Here is a 19,995-nt window from a genome sequence, read left to right as displayed (position 1 = left end):
TGGGGGGGGGTCATTCCACCAACCACAGAGGATTATTTCTATTTTTCGTGTTGTCAGTGTCACTGCGTAAGCTCTTTCCCTGCTCACTTTACTGACTTCCCCTGAAGCTGGGATTCTGGCGGGGATTTTTAGTATGATCTCATTCAGCACACACATGCCCTCTTGGAAAGGAGGACAAGAAGGCAGGACCGGGGGACAGGGAGTGGCTGAGTCGTTCCCCCCTCCGCATTCATTTTCTGCACCACGTCCTAAGCTGGGCCCTGGCCCTGGGCCTGCCTGGGCTGCCACTGACCCAGGCTATTTTCTGTGGCCAGGAGACGGGCGGCCAAAGGGCCAGGGAGAAGGTCTCAGGAGGGCAGAGAGTAGGAAGGCTCAGGCCTGGGGGGAAGGGGTCTAGAGAAGTGGAAGGGACCAGCTACGGCCGAGTCAGGAGAGAAAAAATACCCAGTGAACAAGAGCCCTCCAAGGGAAGCTGGTGCTCCTGGAGGGTGAGGAATAAAGCAGGGCACCTGAATGGTCTGGCTGGGAAAGAAAGGAAAGTTGGAGAGGAAAGGTCTGAGTCAGAAGAAAACTGCTCAGGACAGGGGAACAGGAAAGGGTGGGGAAGCTGGAGGCTGGGAAGAAAAAGGAACTTGCTCACCCAGGGGATTTCGATATGGGCAAAGGTGCCCATTGCTCTCTCCTCCACGAATGCCCTGCTCTGGGCCAGGCCCTGGGGAGAGCCCCACCATCAAGCAGCCCCATGAGAGAAACGGATCAGCCGTGTGAGGGGGACTATCATGGGGGCTTCCTGGAGGAGGGGACATCAAAGCTGAGACCTGCATGATGAGGGATCGAGTCTACTTGGGGAGGGAAAGGGTGCTCTAGGCAGGGGGAACAGGATGACCAAGGCCTGGAACGAAGGGATTTTGAAAAGAGGTGAGGCAGCCCTTCCAAGAACCTCAAGTAACCAGAGCAGGGCTGAGAGAGCAGACTGGGAGGTGCGTGAACCAACCAAAGGGCCATGAGGAGCTACTTCAGGCTTTGTTTGTCATTTGTTAAACAAATAAGATCTCTAATGTTGAGGCAAAGGCAAAAACCTCAAACTTATAAAGATCATAGCTCAATTAAAACTAAAATTTCTGGATGTACTCTGAGCACTGTCTTTGATCCATAATACCCAGTATAACACAGAAGGGCAGATTTGACCTACAATTGTAGAGAATGGATTTTACACCCTTAACTCACATTTTCATTCTCCTCAGAGCTCACAATATACAGGATAACAGTTTTGGAAACCACAGATGGGCATGGCAGTCACCTCCCCACTCCCACCCCTCCAGCCCGGCAAGGAAAGTATAGCCCTGGCAGGATTTTGACTGTGCTGAGCACAAATACAAATGACTCAAGATCATTCTTTCCCTTTTTGTTGTTGTCGTAGAGTGCTTTTTGTTTCTCAAAAACAGGCTGTCAAGGGGGTTTCTCACCCTCTGATGTCACAATGACTGGGCCAGAAACCAGACCCTCTTTGAGTACAGGACCATCCCAAAGGAACAAGATCCTACCAGGCATCCACACAGGTGAAGAGCCTGCCTAAAATCACCTAAATCTATGGGGGGGTTTGTCTGTTTATTTGTTTGTTTTTGCCACCACCGACGAGAGCTTGTGGGATCTTAGTTCCCCCTACCAGGGATCGAACCCACGTCCCCTGCAGTGGAAGCACAGAGTCTTAACAATTGAACAGACAGGGAAGTCCCCAAATCACCTAAATCTACACTCTTAACTCCAGCTTTGGCATAAATCCATACACAGAGTGTTTTCTGTTTTTTTTTTTTTTTTTGCAAGTTTAAATATACCTCGATTTTTTTCAGAAATGCAGTCAGTGTGCAAATTAAGTTCTGTTCAGAAATTTGCCAAGCATGAATCACCACTTTGCAAAACCCTGTCCATGAGGGTGATGACGGTTCTGATCTCCACAACCGCAAGACTGGGTCGGTCAGGATTTGCTGCTGCCACAGAGAAGGCTCCACTTACGAGCACTCAGCGATTCTTCATTCTCTATTCTAGCATGTGCCTGAGCATTTACACACAGACATACGTGGATGACGTTTTATTACAAATCCCTTGCCTTTTAGTTCTCTGTTAAAGTTGAGCAAGAACACTTTGTTGATTTTTAAAGTAAGATACATGAGTGGGTTATTTTTATATATTTCCTGAAAGTATATTTAAGGAGGTGTTACAATATCTCTATTACTCAAGGGGGTAATGAGTCTGAAAGGCTGGGAACCATAGCTTAACACCTGTATTTTGGAGCATTTTGTTTTCTTTGTTTTTGTTTGTTATTTGCTGCTTGCACTCCTTTATGAAATAGACACAATTAAGTAAAATGGTCACCCTTTCTTTAAACACTACTGCTTTTTTATATATTGCTTTATTGGAGTATAACTGATGTAAAATTAAGTTCACACATTTGAAGTGTACGATGTGATGAGTTCTGACATATTTACACACCTGTCAGACCATCAGGGAAACCAAGATAATGAACAGGCCCATCACCCCCAAAGAGCTCTCCTCTCTGAAATTTCTCCTCCCATCTCACTACCTCCCCCTACCTCAGGCAACCACTGATCTGATTTCCATCACTACAGACTTCCTTTCATTTTCTGGAATTGTATATAAATAGAATCACCTAGTATGTACTGTTGCCTGGCTTCGTTCACTCAGCATAATTATTTAAAGATTTTCATGTGGCTGAGTGCACCAATAGTTCATTCTGTTGTTCTGCTCAGAAGTGTTCCCTTGCATGGATACACTGTGATTTGCACATCTATTCACTTGTTAATGGTTGTCTGGGTTACTTCCAGCTTTGGCCATCACACATAAAGCTGCTATGAACATCCCTGTACAAGTTTATGAACATATGTCTTCAGTTCTCTTGGGTGTACACCTAGGAGTAGAATGGTTGGGTGGTATCATAACTATTTAACTTTTTAAAAAAACTGCCCAAGTCTTTTCCAGAGCCGCCAAACCATTTTATAGTCATTCCAGCAGGAACCACAGTCCAAAATGGCCTTAACCTATGGGAGGCCATAAGTCGAGAAATTTCTACTCCATTTTGTTAAACTCAAAATCATCTAATGAAAACCAGTGAGGCACTGGATTTTAAAACCCAAAGGTCAGGGGAGCAGGGGAAGCAGCTCAGACCTGACTCCTGAGAGGTGCCACTCAGGGGTGAGGAGAAGAACTGGGGGCGGAGTGGGGGGGGTGGAGGTTGAGACCCAAGGCCAAGAAGCCAAGGCAGCCCTGCCCAGGCCGCAGTCACCTGCTCCCCGGGAGCCCTGGGGCACCCAGCAGCCCAGAGCACAGGACTCTCCCCTCCCCACCCATGCCCACAGGGATCACAGGGCCGGATGTGGCTCACGCCTCTGGGAACAGAGCCACTGACCCATCTGCCCCTACTCTCGCCCCACAAACCACCTTCCTCAGCACAGCCTAACTGGTTGATATAAAACAGAACTCCGGGCACGCATGCCGCTGCCCTGTGTAAAACCCAGCGGTCTTCTCACCGCATTTGGGATCAACCCCTAAGCCAGTACCATAGCCTATGAGATCCCTGCAAACACTTCTCCTACTTTATCTCCTCCTGTTCTCCCCACCTCTCACTCCACTCAAGCCATATGGGGCCCCTTGCTGCTCCATAAGAATGCCACACTCACCTCTACCTCAGGACCTTTGCACTAGCTGTTCCCGTGAAACGGAGAGCCCTTTCCCCACATTTGCACGCGGCTTACTCCCTCCTTTGACACGAATCTCTGTTCAGAGAGGCCATCCCTGACCACCAAACCTGCATCACCTTCCACAGTCACTCTCCCCCTCATTTCCCTATTTAACCTCGTCATCACACTAAGGCTCTTCAAAGTTTCTCAACAGTGTGTGTTTGACTCCCAACTCCCTGTGTCCCACACGGAATGTAAGTAGCACCGAACAAGGAGCCTGTCTATCTTGTTCCACTCTCTGAACCCCCAGGGCCTAAACTGCACTCAGCATATCAGCAGTAATCGACTGCATCTGCTGAACGGACCAACGAAGGGCCAGGCCCATGATGGAGCTTTATGCTGTACGGCCAGTCCTCTTCCCACGAAGCCTCACTGCCAGCCCCTCCTACAACATCGCGGCAACCGGCTCACGGCGTGAGCCCCATGGGACGGCACGGTGGGCATCCCCTGCCACCCAACGTGGGAAGGAGACGGAGCCAAGCAGTCAGCGAGGCTCGGGTAACTCAAGCTGAGGACGCAGCCTTCTCATCAGGAAGGAGGCTGCAGGCCAGGCCGAAGGAAACCAGAGACCCCACTTCTGCCTGAGAACCTCCAACTGGGTCACAGACGTGGGACCCGGCCAGAGCCGTGTGTGCACAGAGCACCGGCCGTCTCCTCACAACGCCCAACCACAGAGGCTCAAGCTCAATCCACCTCCCAAGGGACAACTTCTCCTCTGTCCGTGGCCACCCGGAACGGGCCATGGCACAGCCTCACAAGTCCTCTGCTGATGTCCTGGTGGCCAGCACAGATGTCCCACATTCCCATCCACAGCCTCGGCCTGAGTGAAGACCTGGAACTCCTGCAATGGGTGAGGAATCAGACCTAGAGCCTGGGCCTCTCTCCTGGGAGGCCAGCTGCTCTGCGGGGCCACACACCAGGCTGGGCTCTCATCAGCCAGCTCTCCAAGGTGGACAACAGGCCCAACCCCGTAACGACAACAGAAGTAATGACACCGTCCCCTGCCACCAAATCCCTCGTGATTTCTCTTCCAGCTCCTCTGGACGCAGGATGCGTCTTATGTCAATGTCACGTTCTGGTTTAATCGGCAGCCGTTTCTCTTTCTCACTGGTGCATAAAATAACGATGCATCGCACAACTGATGACGTCCTAGATTTGATGAAATAAGGTATGTGCTGGGGAGGCCCTGGCCTGATTCCCCAAATAACCCGATGACAGAGGTCGGGGTTGGCATGCAGCTCTCGTCGGCGAGAGTCTGAAATCCTGGACACCGAGAGTGAACCCTGATGTAAACCACAGATTCGGGGTGACAATGCTGCGTCAATGTGGGCTCACGGGTTGTCACTCATGTGCCCCTCTGATGGGGGATGCTGACAGCAGGGGAGGCGCGCACCCGTCTCTGCACCTTCTGCTCAGAACTGCTGTGAACCTATAACTGCTCCAAAAAATAAAGGCTGTTGGAAAAAAAAAATCCAGTACAGCCCAAATCACCGTCAAATGGGGGTTCTTAGGCTGAACACCTCAAGAAGTAGTTGACGTGGCGTGTTGAACCAAAACATTTAAAACAGCAAGAACATTCAGGATGCCAGATGCTCGGAGAGAAGCAGGGAAAATGAGACTGACTCGGGAAGGGCAGGGTCACACAGCCAGGTACACGCGCGCCAAGGTCACGGCAAACAAAATGGTTCTCCCACTTGACATCTTTCTCTCTTCTTTCCTACCCAAATTGTCTTAGCTACACGTCAGACTCTACGCATTCTGCAGATGAGCAAACCATGGCTCGGAGGAGGGAAGCAGCCCTCCCAGGGCCATGAAGCTAGTAAGAGGTGGAAGGATGGAGCTATGGGGTCGCCCCAGTGAGTGCCCAGCTTCCCCGGGGCAGGATGCCTGGCACTTACTTTCTGGACTTTGCACATTCCTTCTTCCAGTTCTTTACCAAAACGGGCACAACTTGTTCTGACGTATCCTCCTTATTCAGGGACCAGAGGTCAGTGCTCTCCAGGGGTTGGCGGTAGCCCTGGACCATCATCCTGTGGCCGAAACACAAGGTGCGAGGCGATGAGAGTCAGAAGGAGGAGGACGACGACCCTCCCCGCCACCACGGCCATGCGACCGAAGGCGGCCGCAACTCAGGAATATCTCAATAAGGAATAATGGACATGTGGGCACATTAAATCATTATTGCTAATTTTACTGTTAGGTCACCCAAGAAAAACAGCCTCATTTTTAGAGATACATAGAGAATATTTAGGAGGAATAGCAGGATGGCTCTAATTTACTTTAAAAAAATTTTTTTAAGGCGAATATGACAAAGCATTAACCATCGTTAAATCAGGTGATGAGTTTATTGAGGTTTATTAAACTAGTCTTTCCGGTTTGAATACTTTCATGATAAAAAGCAAACCTAATATTTTAACTTGTTATTTTGAAACATTTCAAACTCAGAGAAAAATCACAGGAATCTTACAAAGAATTCCTGTCTACCCTTCACCTAGTTCACGACTGTTAACATTTTAAGTGTGCTGTATCTGCCTCTGTCTCTAGATACATACATATGCAAACACATACAGGCAGAGCTCAGAGATACTGTGGGTTCTGTTCCAGACCACCGTGATAAAGTGAATATTGCAATAAAGCAGGTCACAGGAATTTTTTGGTTTCCCATATTAAAGTTATGTTTACACTATCCTATAATCTATTAAATGTGCAACAGCGTTATGTCTAAAAACAACAACATACAGAGCTTAGCTTAAAAATACTTTATTGCTAAAAAATGCTAAACATCATCTGTACCCTCAGCGAATCCTAGTAATAACATCAAAGGTCATGGATCACAGATCACCATAGTCATTATAATAATAATGAAAAAGTTTGAAGGATTGTGAGAATTACCAAAATGTGACACAGAGACACAAAGTGAGTGAATGCTGTTCCAAAAATGGCGCCAACAGACTCGCTTGATGCAGGGTTGCCACCAACCTTCAATTCGTAAAAGACACAGTGTCTGCGAAGTGTAATAAAATGAAGTATTTCGGGGCTTCCCTGGTGGCGCAGTGGTTGAGAGTCCGCCTGCCGATGCAGGGGACACGGGTTCGTGCCCCGGTCCGGGAAGATCCCACATGCCGCGGAGCGGCTGGGCCCGTGAGCCATGGCCGCTGAGCCTGCGCGTGTGGAGCCTGTGCTCCGCCACGGGAGGGACCACAACAGTGAGAGGTCCGCGTACCGCAAAAAAAAAAAAAAAAAAAAATGAAGTATTTCTTTTTTCTGAACCATTTCATAGTAGGTTGCAGACTCTACACATCTTTACCCCTAAATATTAGTGTGCATTCCCCTAAGAGAAAGAACATGCTCTGACATAACCAGAGTACAATGACCAAAATCAGAAATATGAGCCTGGCTGGCATGACCTACAGTCCATATTCAAACTACACTGTCCTAGCGCTGTTCTTTAACGGCAACTGAAAAATAGTTAAGTAAGACAAATATTAAATTAAAAAAAAACCCACAATGTTTGTAAAAACCTATAAAGACAAGGAAAAATGCTTGGGGGTTGGGGGCAGGATCTTAATAATCCCCAGCAGGATGCTGACAATGTAAAGAAAAAAATGTGCAAATAAAAAGGAGGGCGAGAAGGGGGTGCACTGAGCTGTGGACGGCGGCTGCCTCTGATGCTCTGTTGCTATTGGTCCACACTCTCAGCCACTTTTCCTACGGTGCACGGGCATTATTTTTCTCATGGGGGGAAACAATGCCAACAACAGTAATTACACCTAATGCAAAAAAACAGCCAAACTCAAAGCTGAGCCAAGAGCGTGCAGCTTCTTGCCCAGGCCAAGCCGTCCACAGAGGTGCAAGCTGTTTAGGTTTATGCATTTATCACATGAACGTGGGGTCAGGGTGAGTGTCTCCGAGACCCCGGCCCAGGGGAGGCACACTCAGGACACAGCCCCATCGGAAAGGGCAAGGGAGGAAGAGCAGGGGCCCTAGTGGCACACTCATGGCCCAGCAGCCGCCCGAGGTTTGGGGACCAGGACTTACCCTGTGATCCACCAGAAGGTGATCCTGGAAAGGAAGGAGGCGCTGGATTCTGGGCAAGGATTCTAGTGGAGAGAAAGCACAGGGCGGGGAGCAAAGGGGAAATGAATGGTTAAATTTCTCATCTACGCCAGCTCTAGGCAGGGAGCAGCCAGCTGACTGCTCTTCCTCCCAGTGGACCAGCGGCCAGTCTCACACCACTGATTTTCACCCCGAAAGGGCTTCCCTCCTGAGCACCAGTGGCCTGGAAAGAAACACCTGGCAGCTCCTCCAGTTTTACCCAGTAACTGTTTCCTGAGTGTCTGCTATGTGTAAAAACAGTACAATGCGTCCCATACCTGCCTTATCTTATATCCCCACAGCAACCCAACAAACACGGCCCTACTGTTGTCCCTGCTTTAGTTCATTCATTTGTCCATTCAACAAGTATTTATTGAGCATCTACAATGTGCCAGGCACTCAACGATGTACTAGCATTATCTCATATCCTCACAGAACCGTAAGTGTGGTATTACTAGTATTCCTATTTCTTTCATTCATTCATTCACTCATTCAACAAATATTTTCTGAGCACCTACTATGTGCCTGCCACCTGTACACAAATCTGAACAAACAGACATAACCTTAAACCAGGGCAATAACACCACCTGCTAACACTCTCTGCTAGCTAGCTCTGTTTTAAATGTTTTACACAAATTAACTCATTTAATCTTCATAACCACGCTATGAAGTAGGTAAAAGCATCATCCTCATTTTGTAGTTAAAGACACTGAGGGGCAGAGAAATGAAAAGACTTGCTCGGGGTGCCAACAGCTAGAAGCAGCGGAGATAGAACGTGAGCCCCAAACAGTCAGTGTCCAGAGACAGACATTAATCAAACGATCACGTGAACAAGTACAAAACCGCAACTGTGACAAGGATCATACCCCAAAGGCAAGTCAATATTACCAGTAAGATCACTGGTATCTCACTGGGCTGATCTAGTTGACACAGGTCAGGAAAGGCGCCCCTGAGGAAGATGGTCAAGCTGGGGAAGGAACTCTACCATTTTTGTAACTTTTTGCGAGTCAAGTTATTTCAAGATAAAATGTTATTAAAATTTTTAAATTCCTTATCTTTCAGAGATACATACTGAAATGTTTACATGCGATGCAGGGTAAATAGTCCATGGTGGTCATTATACCATGCTGTCCACATTTGTACACATTTGAAAGTTTCCATCATGAAAATCTTCCCCAGTGAGTCAAACAAGAAGCCTGGGCTGAGAACCACGAGGTTTCACTCTGGGGGCCATGAGGCATGGGGAGGTTCCAGTCCTACCAGCCCGGGAATCATCTGGGGAGCTTTGTAAACACAGGTGCTGAGAGTCCCAGCCCAGACCAACGAGATCACTCTCTCTGGGGCTGGGGCCCTGGCATCAGCATGTCTTTAATCAGATGCAGCTGGCCCACAGACCTACATTCTAATCCAACCTAAAGCCAGATGGCCCTGGGTTCAAATCCCAGCTATGCCATTTTCTAGCTGAATGACTTTGGGCAAGTTCTTTCACCCCAAAGTCTCAGTTTTCGCATCTGGGAATTGGAAGCGGTCAGTCCCACTGCTCAGCCTACCTCATGGGACTGCAAGGAGGGACAAGTGGAATGAGGTCCATGGGACCTCATTTTTCCAACCTAAGGCCGCAGCATTATTCCTGGAGCAGGTGGTGGTATTTGCTTTGTAGGCTGGCTTTTCTTCCGGAAGTGGGTGGGTTGTCAGGGAATCGCAAATACACTTCAACTACAGCCCAGTTCCCTAAGGCGCTGGCAGAGAAGGGGATGGGGGCCGGATACAGCTGGCAATGACTCATTTATTTCTTAAGCAAATAATGAGGAAGGATCTGCTTATACGCCAGGAGGTGGCTAAATACATCCAAGACTGAGCTACGCAGGAGAGACAGTGAGGTCCCAGCCCCGTACTGCCTCTCGCCTCGGAAGAGAGGGACAGTAAGCAAACCAAGATGCAAATAAATATACAACTATACACGGTGAGAGCTGTGACAACAACAACAAAACAGGGTCCCGGCGGGGGTGGGAGCCGGGCTGGGGGGCGTCCATGGGTGAAGCAACATGAAGCAAGGTGGTTAGAGGGAGGTTTGAATCCCAGCCCTGCCACTTACTAACTGAGGGGCCTGGGCCAAGTTACTTGGTGATGATGAGATTAAATGAGATAAAACGTGTGAAGTACTTACACGACAGTTCCTGGTGCAGAGTAAAAGCTCAAGCAATGACATTAGCAGTATTAACATGAATACTAATGGTAAACACAGTAACAAGTCCGCCATTTCCTGCAGACCGTGACACACCAAGAACTGTACCAGACGCTTCACATCAGGGCTGGCAAAGTCAGGCCCACAGTCCGGCCACTTGCAAAATAGTTTTATTTGGACACGGCGATGCCCATTCATTTCCGTACTGTCCACATCTGCTTTTGAGCTACAGTGGCAGAGCTGAGTACTTGCGACCGAGACCACGTGCTCTACGAAGAGTAAAATATCTACTATCTGCCTCTTTACAGAAGAAGTTGGCTGACCCCTGCTTACGTCAGACCTCACGACACCAAAGATGGCGATCCTTAAGGGGAGGAACTAGAACTCAAACGCGGGCCTTCTGCCTCCAAATCCAGCCTTTTTTCAGTCTTGGCATCAACACAGAGTCAGCCCTGCACAAAGAAGCCCAGCCAAGGGGGCGAGTGGGGGCTGAAGTGCAGCTGGTCCTGGGCCTGGGGGCGGCAGGACTGCATTGGCTGAAAGGACGCAGGGCCTTTCTCAAACTCATCCACCCAGAGCGGGCCAGATGCCTTTTTCTAACCTGCACACAGGCCCGGTGCAAACTGTCAGGGTGTCAGGCTTATACACACAGGGGCCTCACAAATCCTGGCATTGTTTCAAAATCAGGCAAGCCCAGCTGTGGGTCAAGAACAAAGCAACCTAGACTTATCATGATCATTTTGTAAATGTATAGAAATGGCGAATCACTATGCCTACAGCATTGTAGGCCAATTATACTTCAATTGAAAAAAAAAAAAGGGACATGTAAACACAGAATTCAAACAGGTCTGCAGTGAACAATATTTACAACTGTTATAATGATGCAAACACTAATTACTGATGTAATTTAAAGTATGATAAAATTGGGGGGAGAGGATGAGGAAGGAGAGGTGGAGTTATTCAATCTTCATCTCAACATTTATAAAGTTAAAAACTGCTCTTTTGGGCATTCCCTGGAGGTCCAGTGGTTAGGACTCCACACTTTCACTGCTGAGGGCCAGGGTTCAATCCCTGGTCGGGGAACTAAGATCTCACAAGCCATGCAGCGCAACCAAAAAAAAAAAAACAACTGCTTTTTTCTTTTCCTTTTATTCGAGAAAACAGATGTTATTAACTAAACCAACTGTGGTAATCGTTTCACAATATATGTAAATGAAACCATCAATGCTGTTATACCTTAAACTTAATCAGTGATGTATGTCGATTATTTCTCAATAAAACTGAAGGAAAAGAACAAAGCAACCTGTCAGCTACCTAACTGAAGGTGAATTCATTCCCTTTATACCCAATTGTACCCAAATGGAGTCCTACCCCTAAGACCATAAGAAATGACGGCCCAGCGGGGAGAGACTAATCCTCACTCTGGCTAGTAAAAATCCCAGCCCCTGCGAGAAAATGCACCCTCCAGATGCAGTAAGGCTGGATCAGCAACATGAACACTTCAGCTTCTAATATGCACAATCCAGGAGCCTCCTTAAGTTCGTCTCCCCAGCTCTCCTCCCTCTTCTGGATCCAGATACAGATGTTCAGATAATCAGAAGTCACATTGGGCAGACACTGGCTCCTGTCACCAGCACAGATAAGAAATTACATCAGTTTGGGAGCTGGTTTCTGGAAGTCCCTATCTGACATGAGAGGCCTCATGTGATAACAGACAATTAGAGTTCTGAAGCAGTCAAGAACTGAGAATTAAAGAAAGAAGGAAAGGGACTTCGCTGGTGGCACAGTGGTTAAGAATCCACCTGCCAATGCAGGGGACACGGGTTCGAGCCCGGGTCTAGGAAGATCCCACATGCTGTGGAGCAACTAAGCCCACACGTCACAACTGCTGAGCCTGTGCTCTAGAGCCCTCGAGCCACAACTACTGAGCCCACGTGCCGCAACTACTGAAGCCTGCACGCCTTAGAGCCCGTGCTCCACAACAGGCGAAGCCACTGCAATCAGAAGCCCACTACGAAGAGTAGCCTCCGCTCGCCGCAACTAGAGAAAGCCCATGCACAGCAATGAAGACTCAACGCAGCCAAAAATAAATTAATAAAATAAGAAAGAAGGAAAAAAAAAAAAAAGGAGGCCGCTGGACAAGGATCCAGGCAGCGTTCCATTCAACCAAAACCAAGCAGAACTTCTCGAGGTGGAAAAGACAGGGCTGCTGGCTGGGGGCTTCCCGGCCTCTGAGACTGAAATGGAGTAACTCCTGTCCCAGGAGGAAGGAGGATTATTAACTGATCCCCCATTTGGTTAGAAACAAGAATAATTCAGGGCTTCCCCGGTGGCGCAGTGGTTGAGAGTCCGCCTGCCGATGCAGGGGACACGGGTTCGTGCCCCGGTCTAGGAAGATCCCACATGCCGCGGAGCGGCTGGGCCTGTGAGCCATGGCCACTGAGCCTGCACGTCCGGAGCCTGTGCTCCGCAACGGGGGAGGCCACAACAGTGAGAGGTCTGTGTACCGTTAAAAAAAAAAAAAAAAAAAAAAAGAAACAAGAATAATTCAGACAGGCCCTGGCTGAAGGCGGAGGAAGAGGAGCAGGGAGGTTCATGCAGAGAGCTGCATTCTTTGGCATCTCTACCTGGTGCAGGTAATTTGGCCTGAAACTATGAGGTTTAAACTAATTTGGTACACAGCCGCCAGGCACTGGTTCCCTGAGAACTGGTCACCCGTGACCACAAGGCACTCTGAGGACCTTTGTCTGGGCCCTCAGCATTTTGGCCTTTCTGTCAGAAACTCTCTGGGTCCTCACCCACCTTTTCTGGTTTTGATTCTACTTTTAGTTCAGTTTTCTGCCAGTTACTCCAGCAGTAAGGGACGCGTAAGCAGCAGTGTAGCTCAAACCAGGGGTTCTGAAACCTGGCCCCATCACCAGCATCCACGGTGCCTGGGGGTTTGTTAAAAACATAAAGGCTTAGGCCCCACCCAAACCGACTGACTCAGAAGCTCTGGGGGTGGGACCCAGCTCTGTGTTTTAACAAGCCCCCCAGGTGATGCTGATGCAGGCTCAGATGTGAAGGGCTCTCCTGGTGGAAGGGCTCCCAGTCCAGCCCTGTGAACTCAGGCGACACTACACCATCCTGAACCTCGGTGTCCTCATCTGTAAAATGCGGGGAGACTCACAGTTCCGCCTCAAAGTTGGGTTGCCGTGAGGATTAAATAAGTTAATTTTATTTATTAACACAAGGCTGCGATTGTTATTATTGGTTGGAACCACCTAAACGTCGGACAGTAAGAAATCCGTTGGTACAGCATGTTACACTGGTGTCCTTTGTTGGCTCTGCCGCTTCTCAGCTGTGTAAAGCTCCTCTGGGCGCAGGACCACAATTTCTTCTACTGCAGCACACACGATGTGTGCTTTGCCCATGAACTTGTCTGATTTCTCTTCCTGGTTTTTGATGCTCTGCTACACACAGGGTCACTGTTCAGGCCACCCTTCCTCTCAACCTGCCTGGACTCTGGCAATGGCTTTCCTAAAGTGTCACCAGCCTCATGCATCCTCCTTTCAGCAAGAGACCCAACCAAGCAGAAGTCCACACAGTACCCAAACACCCACAAGTTCCATCATACCGCTGGACCTCTGGACATGCTGCTTCCACCACCAGGAGCACCTTCCCATCCACCCTCCAGCCTTCAACCTTACGGGAGGGGATGGAGGCATCCCCTCGTCCAGATGCTGGCTCTGGCCCCCAAGGCTGAGTGCAGGACTGCTCCTCGGGCACCCACAGCCCCCAGCACTCCCCTGTCTTGGAACCCCACTGTCCATCCTGCAGCAGCAGCTTATTTGCCCGCCACCTCCTCCATCTTTCCTAAGGGGCGGTCAATGTCAGTTCGTTTCTAGGTACTCCGAGCCCAGCGGAGCCCCCGGCACAACACCGGGTCACGAAATGGCTGAAAGCGTAACGGAGAAAGGAATTAAAAATGGAGTTTTCGATGCTCTCATTAACAGTCTAGGCCCAGCAGTTGCCTCTGGGCTGCAAGAGGTAGAGACTGACCATGAAGGGGCAGGAGGGGACTTTCTGGGATCCTGGGAATGTTCTGTATCTCAATAGGGGTTTGAGTTACTCATTTGTCAGAACCCATCAAATGGTAACTTAAGATTCAGGAATGTCACTATGTAAATTTACTTTAAAAAAAAAAAACAAACAAAAAACGAATCATAAAGAGATATTGCGCTCTGGTTAATGATTTGCACAGTTAAGTGTGTGAATGAAGGATACTAATGTATTTCAAGGTCACTTTTAAATACCAAAAATCTTAGCCGGCTGGCTGACTAGATAGATTTGTGATAAAGCAAATTTAGCAGAATGTTAACTTGTAAAATATAGTTGGTGGGTAGATGGGGAGTACTCGCTGTGTCTTTCAACTTTTCTGTAGATTTGAAATGTTCACAGTAAAATAGGAACAGGATTAAAAATACCTCTTACACCAAATGAGCTGAGCAACTTTTAAGAATTTGCTAAACCAGTGCTTTCCAACCATGAACCACCCAGGGATCTTGTGAAAATGAGACCCTGACTCAACAGGACTTGGCAGGCCTGAAACTCTGCATTTCTAATGAGCACCTGAGGGATGCTGATGCTGCCGGTCTGAGTACCCCACTTTGAGAACTGAGGGTCTACTATCTGCCACATTTGCCCCTGATGCCCTCAACTGCCAATGGCAACCCCCTCCCTGCAACCTAAGCAGTAGCCTCAGGGCCAGCAAGATCAAAGCACTGGAGGCTGGGGACAGGTGACAGCCTCAGAGAGCCTGTGAGGCCTACTCAGCCAGGCCCCACCTGATGCACAGAGGGGAGCAGCCCTGCCAGGAAGCAGGGCCAGGACACAGCTCTGAGTCACACGTCAGGCACGGGGCCAGCTGGGGAGGATGACAGCTTGGTGACTCAGCAGGGGGGAGAAGGTCAGCACTGCCGGCCCCCATGCTGGCCCCGCCTGACCCTGGGCTTGGCTGACTGCTCTGAGGACAGGTGACATGTGACTGCTGCTCTGAGGGTGGGACAGCGACAGGGACTGGACTCACCCCATCTTCCAGGCTCCACTGTGATGTGAGCCCTGAGGGTGACGGGGAGACAGCAGAGGTGACACCTAGCAATGTCCTCCTCCCCAGATCACGGGCCTCAGTTCCGGGGCAGGGAGGCGGGTGCAGCCAGCATTAAATCGAGCCGCAACCCATTTTCCAGAACAGGACACTGAGGTCTTGAAAGGAGGAGTGATTTGCCCAAAGTCAGATCCAAAAGTCACATAACCTGATTCCCAGCCTTCATCCCAACTGTAGTCACACAGTCTGCTGACCTGCTTAACAGGACGATAGCTTCCTGGGGGCATGCAGTAGATGGTACTTTCCAAAGTTGGCCAGGAATCACCTGCCATCTCACATGCTCTTCTTACAATGAGACCTGGCCGCTCCCCCATCTAGAGGTGGGGGGCCTGTGTGCGCCCACCCCTTGCACCCAGAAGACCTTCGTGGTTCCCTCAATCAGAAGAGGGTGGCAGGAGTGACTCTATGTGACTCCGGGACTGGGTCCTAAAAGGTGACACAGCTTCCACCTCGTGCGCGCTCACTCTTAGAGACCAGCCGTCAGGCTGTGAGGAAGCCCAGGCAGCTCGGGGAGACCAGGTGGGGCTGTCAACCCTGGCTGAGGCTCCAGCCAGAGGCCAACGTGCTAACCACCCGACACATGAGCAAGGACCCTGAGTGAAAACCACCCAGCTGAGCCCAGCCAACGCCCGGGCCTGTGAAACATAACAAAGTACTGTTGCTGTTTTATGTCACTAAATTCAGGGTGGTTTGTTATGGAGTAACAGATAAGCGTAGCAGGGCATGGACCACACTTTTTCACATACTGCTCTGTCCCCAGAATGAAGCGCAGTATAAAAACGGTGCTTAATAAATATCTATTGGCAGAATAAATGGGACGCAGGTGAAATTAAAGCCCAGGGTCTGCCTGACTCCAAAATGAGGCTCTCCTTCCATTACCATGTTGCCTCCACCATCAGATTCAGGCTGTAAGTCAAGACAACCTCTTTGAGCCTCGAGTCCCACAAGAGAAAAGGAACAGCTGGGAGAAGAGTCGGGGTACCCGGGCAGAGAAGGCCCCACACCCCAGAACTGCAGAAAGCACAATGAGAGGAGGAAGGCAGCTCTTTGAGACACCCCGAGGCACACACACCCAGGAGAGAAGAGACAAGAATTCTATCCAGATCCCAGAGGGGACCAGAAATCAGAAATTCCCCATAAAGCATCAGGGACCGTCCAGTGGGAGAGGCTGCTTCTCAGGCCCCACAGGGAGCCTGAAGAGTCAGGAGATCCCCACGTGGGCCTGTCTGCCTCCCCTGGGCTCCGGTTACCCCCAGAGCACCCCAGGGTCTGCAGTCACTCAGGGGGGGGTATGACTTGTTCACTGCGATCCCCTTCTCCACAGAACAGCCTGACACCTAATGTTTCTGATGGGGACACTCCACTGTCACACACCCACACCCGTGCACACAAACACCTATGAAGAGCAGACATGAGGGCTGGAGACATCTTAGCTCCTCCTCTGTGCCAGCTGGGGGCTGGATCCCCTGGGTGCTCACGCATGGCTGCTGCCCTTGTGAACTTTATACACATGCAAAACACACTCACATGAACACACAAAAACACACACATGCACACACTCATACACATCTACATGCAAAACATGTAAACATAGGTGCGTGCACGTACACACACCACACGCACACACACCTGTGTGCACAAACACACATATATACACACATTCACAGACACACATACACACTTTTCTAACTTCTCCAACCCAGCTCCTCCCAGAGCAGGGAGATGAGAAAATGGGGCCTCTCCGAACACACTCTAGGGCACGGGTTTCTGAAGCTTACACTGGGAGCATCCGTCACCTCCTCCAGGCTGATGCCCCACAGATCCTTTCATCACCCACAAAAGCAGCCTCAGCCTTGTGCTGAGGTTCAGGCCAAACCCAGCAGAACCACAGCTGAAAACTGCTCCCACTGCAATTTCATCCGTTAGCAGCTGACTAACCATGAACAAAACATCAAATGAATGCTCCAAAGGCTTCCCATCCCTCTCAGAATAAAATCCAAACAGCCCACCCAGCCCATAGGTGACTGTCCCAGCTCTGAGAGGCCATCCCTCAGCCCCCTCCTGCCTCTCTCTTCTCCAGCCACACTAGCCTTTCCTGCTGTTCCGGCGACATTCACGGCAGCTCTGCCCCAGGGCCTTTGCACTTGCCACCCCTCTGCCTGGAACCTCTTTCCCTGGGTATCTGCTTGCCTGGCTCCCTCACTCCTTCAGGTCTCTGCTCCAATGAGGTTTCCTGGAGCGGGGGGCGCAGGCTTCCCTGATGGCTTTTATCAAAATCACACATGACCCCAAACCATCATCTCTACTTCCTTTCCCTGCTTTCTCCTTCCCAGCCTTTACCACCACCTGACTGATAGGATATGTACTTGGCTCCTAGGTTACTGTTTGTGCCCCTGCCCATGAAAACATAAACCTCAAGCGGCAATAACTCTGCTTTATTCACTGCTACAGCCTTGTGTCCAGATTGGGGCCTGGCACTCGGCACTAGACAGAAGGAGGGAGGGAAGAAAGGGGAGGAATGAGGAAGGCAAAGAGGATGGGCGGAGGCAGAGAGGGAGAAAGAAGACAGGCAAGGGTGATAAATAACCATGTTCACTTTCCTGCTACCAGCAGAAGGGCGGCCATCCCCACCCGGCCCACTCAGATCCTTCTACACAAGCAGGATTTCCCTCAAGCGGACGCAAGAGACCCAGGGTCTCAAACTCAAACCCCCCAGGGGCCAGGCACGTACATAGGTGAGGGAAGCAAGACTGTCTAATGAAGCAGGGAGTGGTGAGGACTGCGGAAGGAAACCAGGGCAATGCTCCTCAATCTGGCCAACCGCTGCCATGTGGGATAACAGCCCTACTGCTGCCAGAACTTCTCATTTTTCTAGAAAATCTGGACAGTTTGAACTTATATGAAATTTCCTGATTTTTAAAAGTTCACTCGCACTGTCTAAAACCACTACGCCAACCAAACAAGACAACGGGCTGGAAGACACAGCAGTTAGCAACTGTGAATCAGGTTCCCTCCTTAAATCCCCCAAGCCACGTGTACGGCTCAGTTTTTCCAACGGTAAAGTGGAGAGGGTAATGTTACGTATCGCCAGGTGTTCAGGGAAGACAGAAGGAGCTCCTAGATGTACGACACTGGCTCAAATCAACGTTAGCTGGCACTGTGCATTCTCTCTTGCACACGCACATGCACACACACGTGTCTCTGTGCTCATCTGTGATCACACTTACGGGATCGTGGATGGTTTCGGAGAACAGGGGTGAGCGGTCTGAGAAGCAGGACAACACAAGCTGGATCAGCACGAGGGAGAAGTAAATGTAGAAAGTGACATCGCGAAAGACGTCGACTTGGGCATCCTGCACGAGAGGGAGGGAAGGAGGAAGAAAAGATCACTTTCTGGAAGCAACCTGCGGAGGCCGGGGGAGCAGACAGCAGGAGGCCCACTCTCTCAGCCTGCAGGCCTGACGGCAAGCTTTCCCACCCTGACCCTACCCCCTGCAAGATAACAGAAGACAAGCAGTGACGTCACAGCGTGGTCCACACTGCCTGGTCCAGGCAGCCGACACGGGGGAGGAGCCCCAGGCTTGGGAGTAGCACAGACCTACCTTCAAGGCCTGACTCTGCTCATTCTGGCCATGGGACTTAACCTCTCTGTGCCTCAGTTTCCCCATCTACAGACAGACCAGTGGTTCTCAAGTGGGCGTGATTTTGCCTCCCGGGGAACATCTGGTAGTGTCTAGAGACTCTTCTGTTCAGGAGTGGGAGGCTACTGGCACTGCCCCGAACATCCGACAAGCACAGGACAGTCCCACAAAACAAAGATGTCTTGGGCCCCAAATGTCAATGAGTGCTGAAGCTGAGAGACCCTGTCAGGGTAATTATGAGAAGTCAGTAGGATTATTCACGGAAACGACTCAGTCCCCGGCCTGGCACTTTGTAAACACCAACTCAATAAATGTCAGCTGCCATCACTATTAAAGACTGCCTGAAATGTACACTGCAGGTGCTCAATAAACATTCAGTTACTCTTCCTTCCTTTGCTTGATGCCAGTTCCTGATTAGCCTGAAGGTGACAGGGAAACACGTGACAGTCTGAAAGAGCACACTCTTCTGAATCCCTAGGAGCAGCAGATGGCAGCCAATGAGAGCCACTTCCCAGCCAGAGCAGCACCAAGGCAAAGTGGGGACGAGTCTAGGGTCCCCAAGCCACCACCCTGCAAACATTGCTCCCTGCTCCGCTCTGTTCCAGACAATAGACACTGAGAGCCAACCTGCCTGGCTGTTACCGCTGACAGAGGCTCAAAGGGTGGTGTGCATCTGCCCGTAGCTCCTGCCCGAGAGCTACACAGACACATGGGGCCCTGAGGAAATAAGGTTCTAGAACAAAGGTTGCACAGGCGAGGGAAATCCTCAGGAAAGAAGCTGGGCCCATGCAGTAGCCATCCCCTGGTTCCCATGGAAACGCATGGTTTCCACAAAAGCCAGAAGGAACAAGCATCTTCCAGGAGATGCTGACGGAAGACGCCGAACGAGGCCACCACTTACCTCTTTTAAGGCAGTCATGATTTTGGATCTCAGGATGGCCAGGGCACACAGTAGGGCTATAAGCCAGAAAGTGAGCATGATCCCTGAGGACTGAACTCCCCTCCTTCTCTCAATCTGAATTAAAAAGGTAGCAAGCAGCTGGAAGAGAAAAGCATACAACAGGAGTTGTCAGGAGAAGGCCAGGCTCCCAAGGCTCCCATAGTCCAGAGCCTGGCAGATGCAAGGCCTGGAGGAGGGCTGCTGTCGGGCGTGGGAAGCACTGGGAACAGCCT

General features: G+C 50.1%; 1 protein-coding gene across 3 annotated transcripts in view; it reads right to left on the bottom strand.

Moving 5' to 3' along the window:
* ABCC1 (ATP binding cassette subfamily C member 1) overlaps positions 1-19,995 on the bottom strand; it is a 131,394-nt gene that overhangs the window by 67,660 nt on the left and 43,739 nt on the right. For 2 of the 3 annotated variants that reach the window (XR_004345736.1, XM_032604779.1), the window contains exons 4-7: positions 19,724-19,861; positions 18,409-18,534; positions 7,794-7,855; positions 5,654-5,785 (exon numbers count right to left, since the gene is read on the bottom strand). Coding sequence is in view for 2 of the 3 variants with exons in the window: in XM_032604779.1 (XP_032460670.1) it covers positions 5,654-5,785; positions 7,794-7,855; positions 18,409-18,534; positions 19,724-19,861 (458 nt within the window). In the remaining variant the exon portion in view is untranslated. The remainder of the gene's footprint in view (positions 1-5,653; positions 5,786-7,793; positions 7,856-18,408; positions 18,535-19,723; positions 19,862-19,995) is intronic. The other variant, XM_032604780.1, reaches the window with a different exon arrangement.

Source organism: Phocoena sinus, chromosome 15 (genome assembly GCF_008692025.1).
Source record: "Phocoena sinus isolate mPhoSin1 chromosome 15, mPhoSin1.pri, whole genome shotgun sequence".
Taxonomy (NCBI): Eukaryota; Metazoa; Chordata; class Mammalia; order Artiodactyla; family Phocoenidae; genus Phocoena; species Phocoena sinus.
Note: the sequence above shows the minus strand (reverse complement) of the source record. Positions and strands in the feature narration are given on the sequence as shown.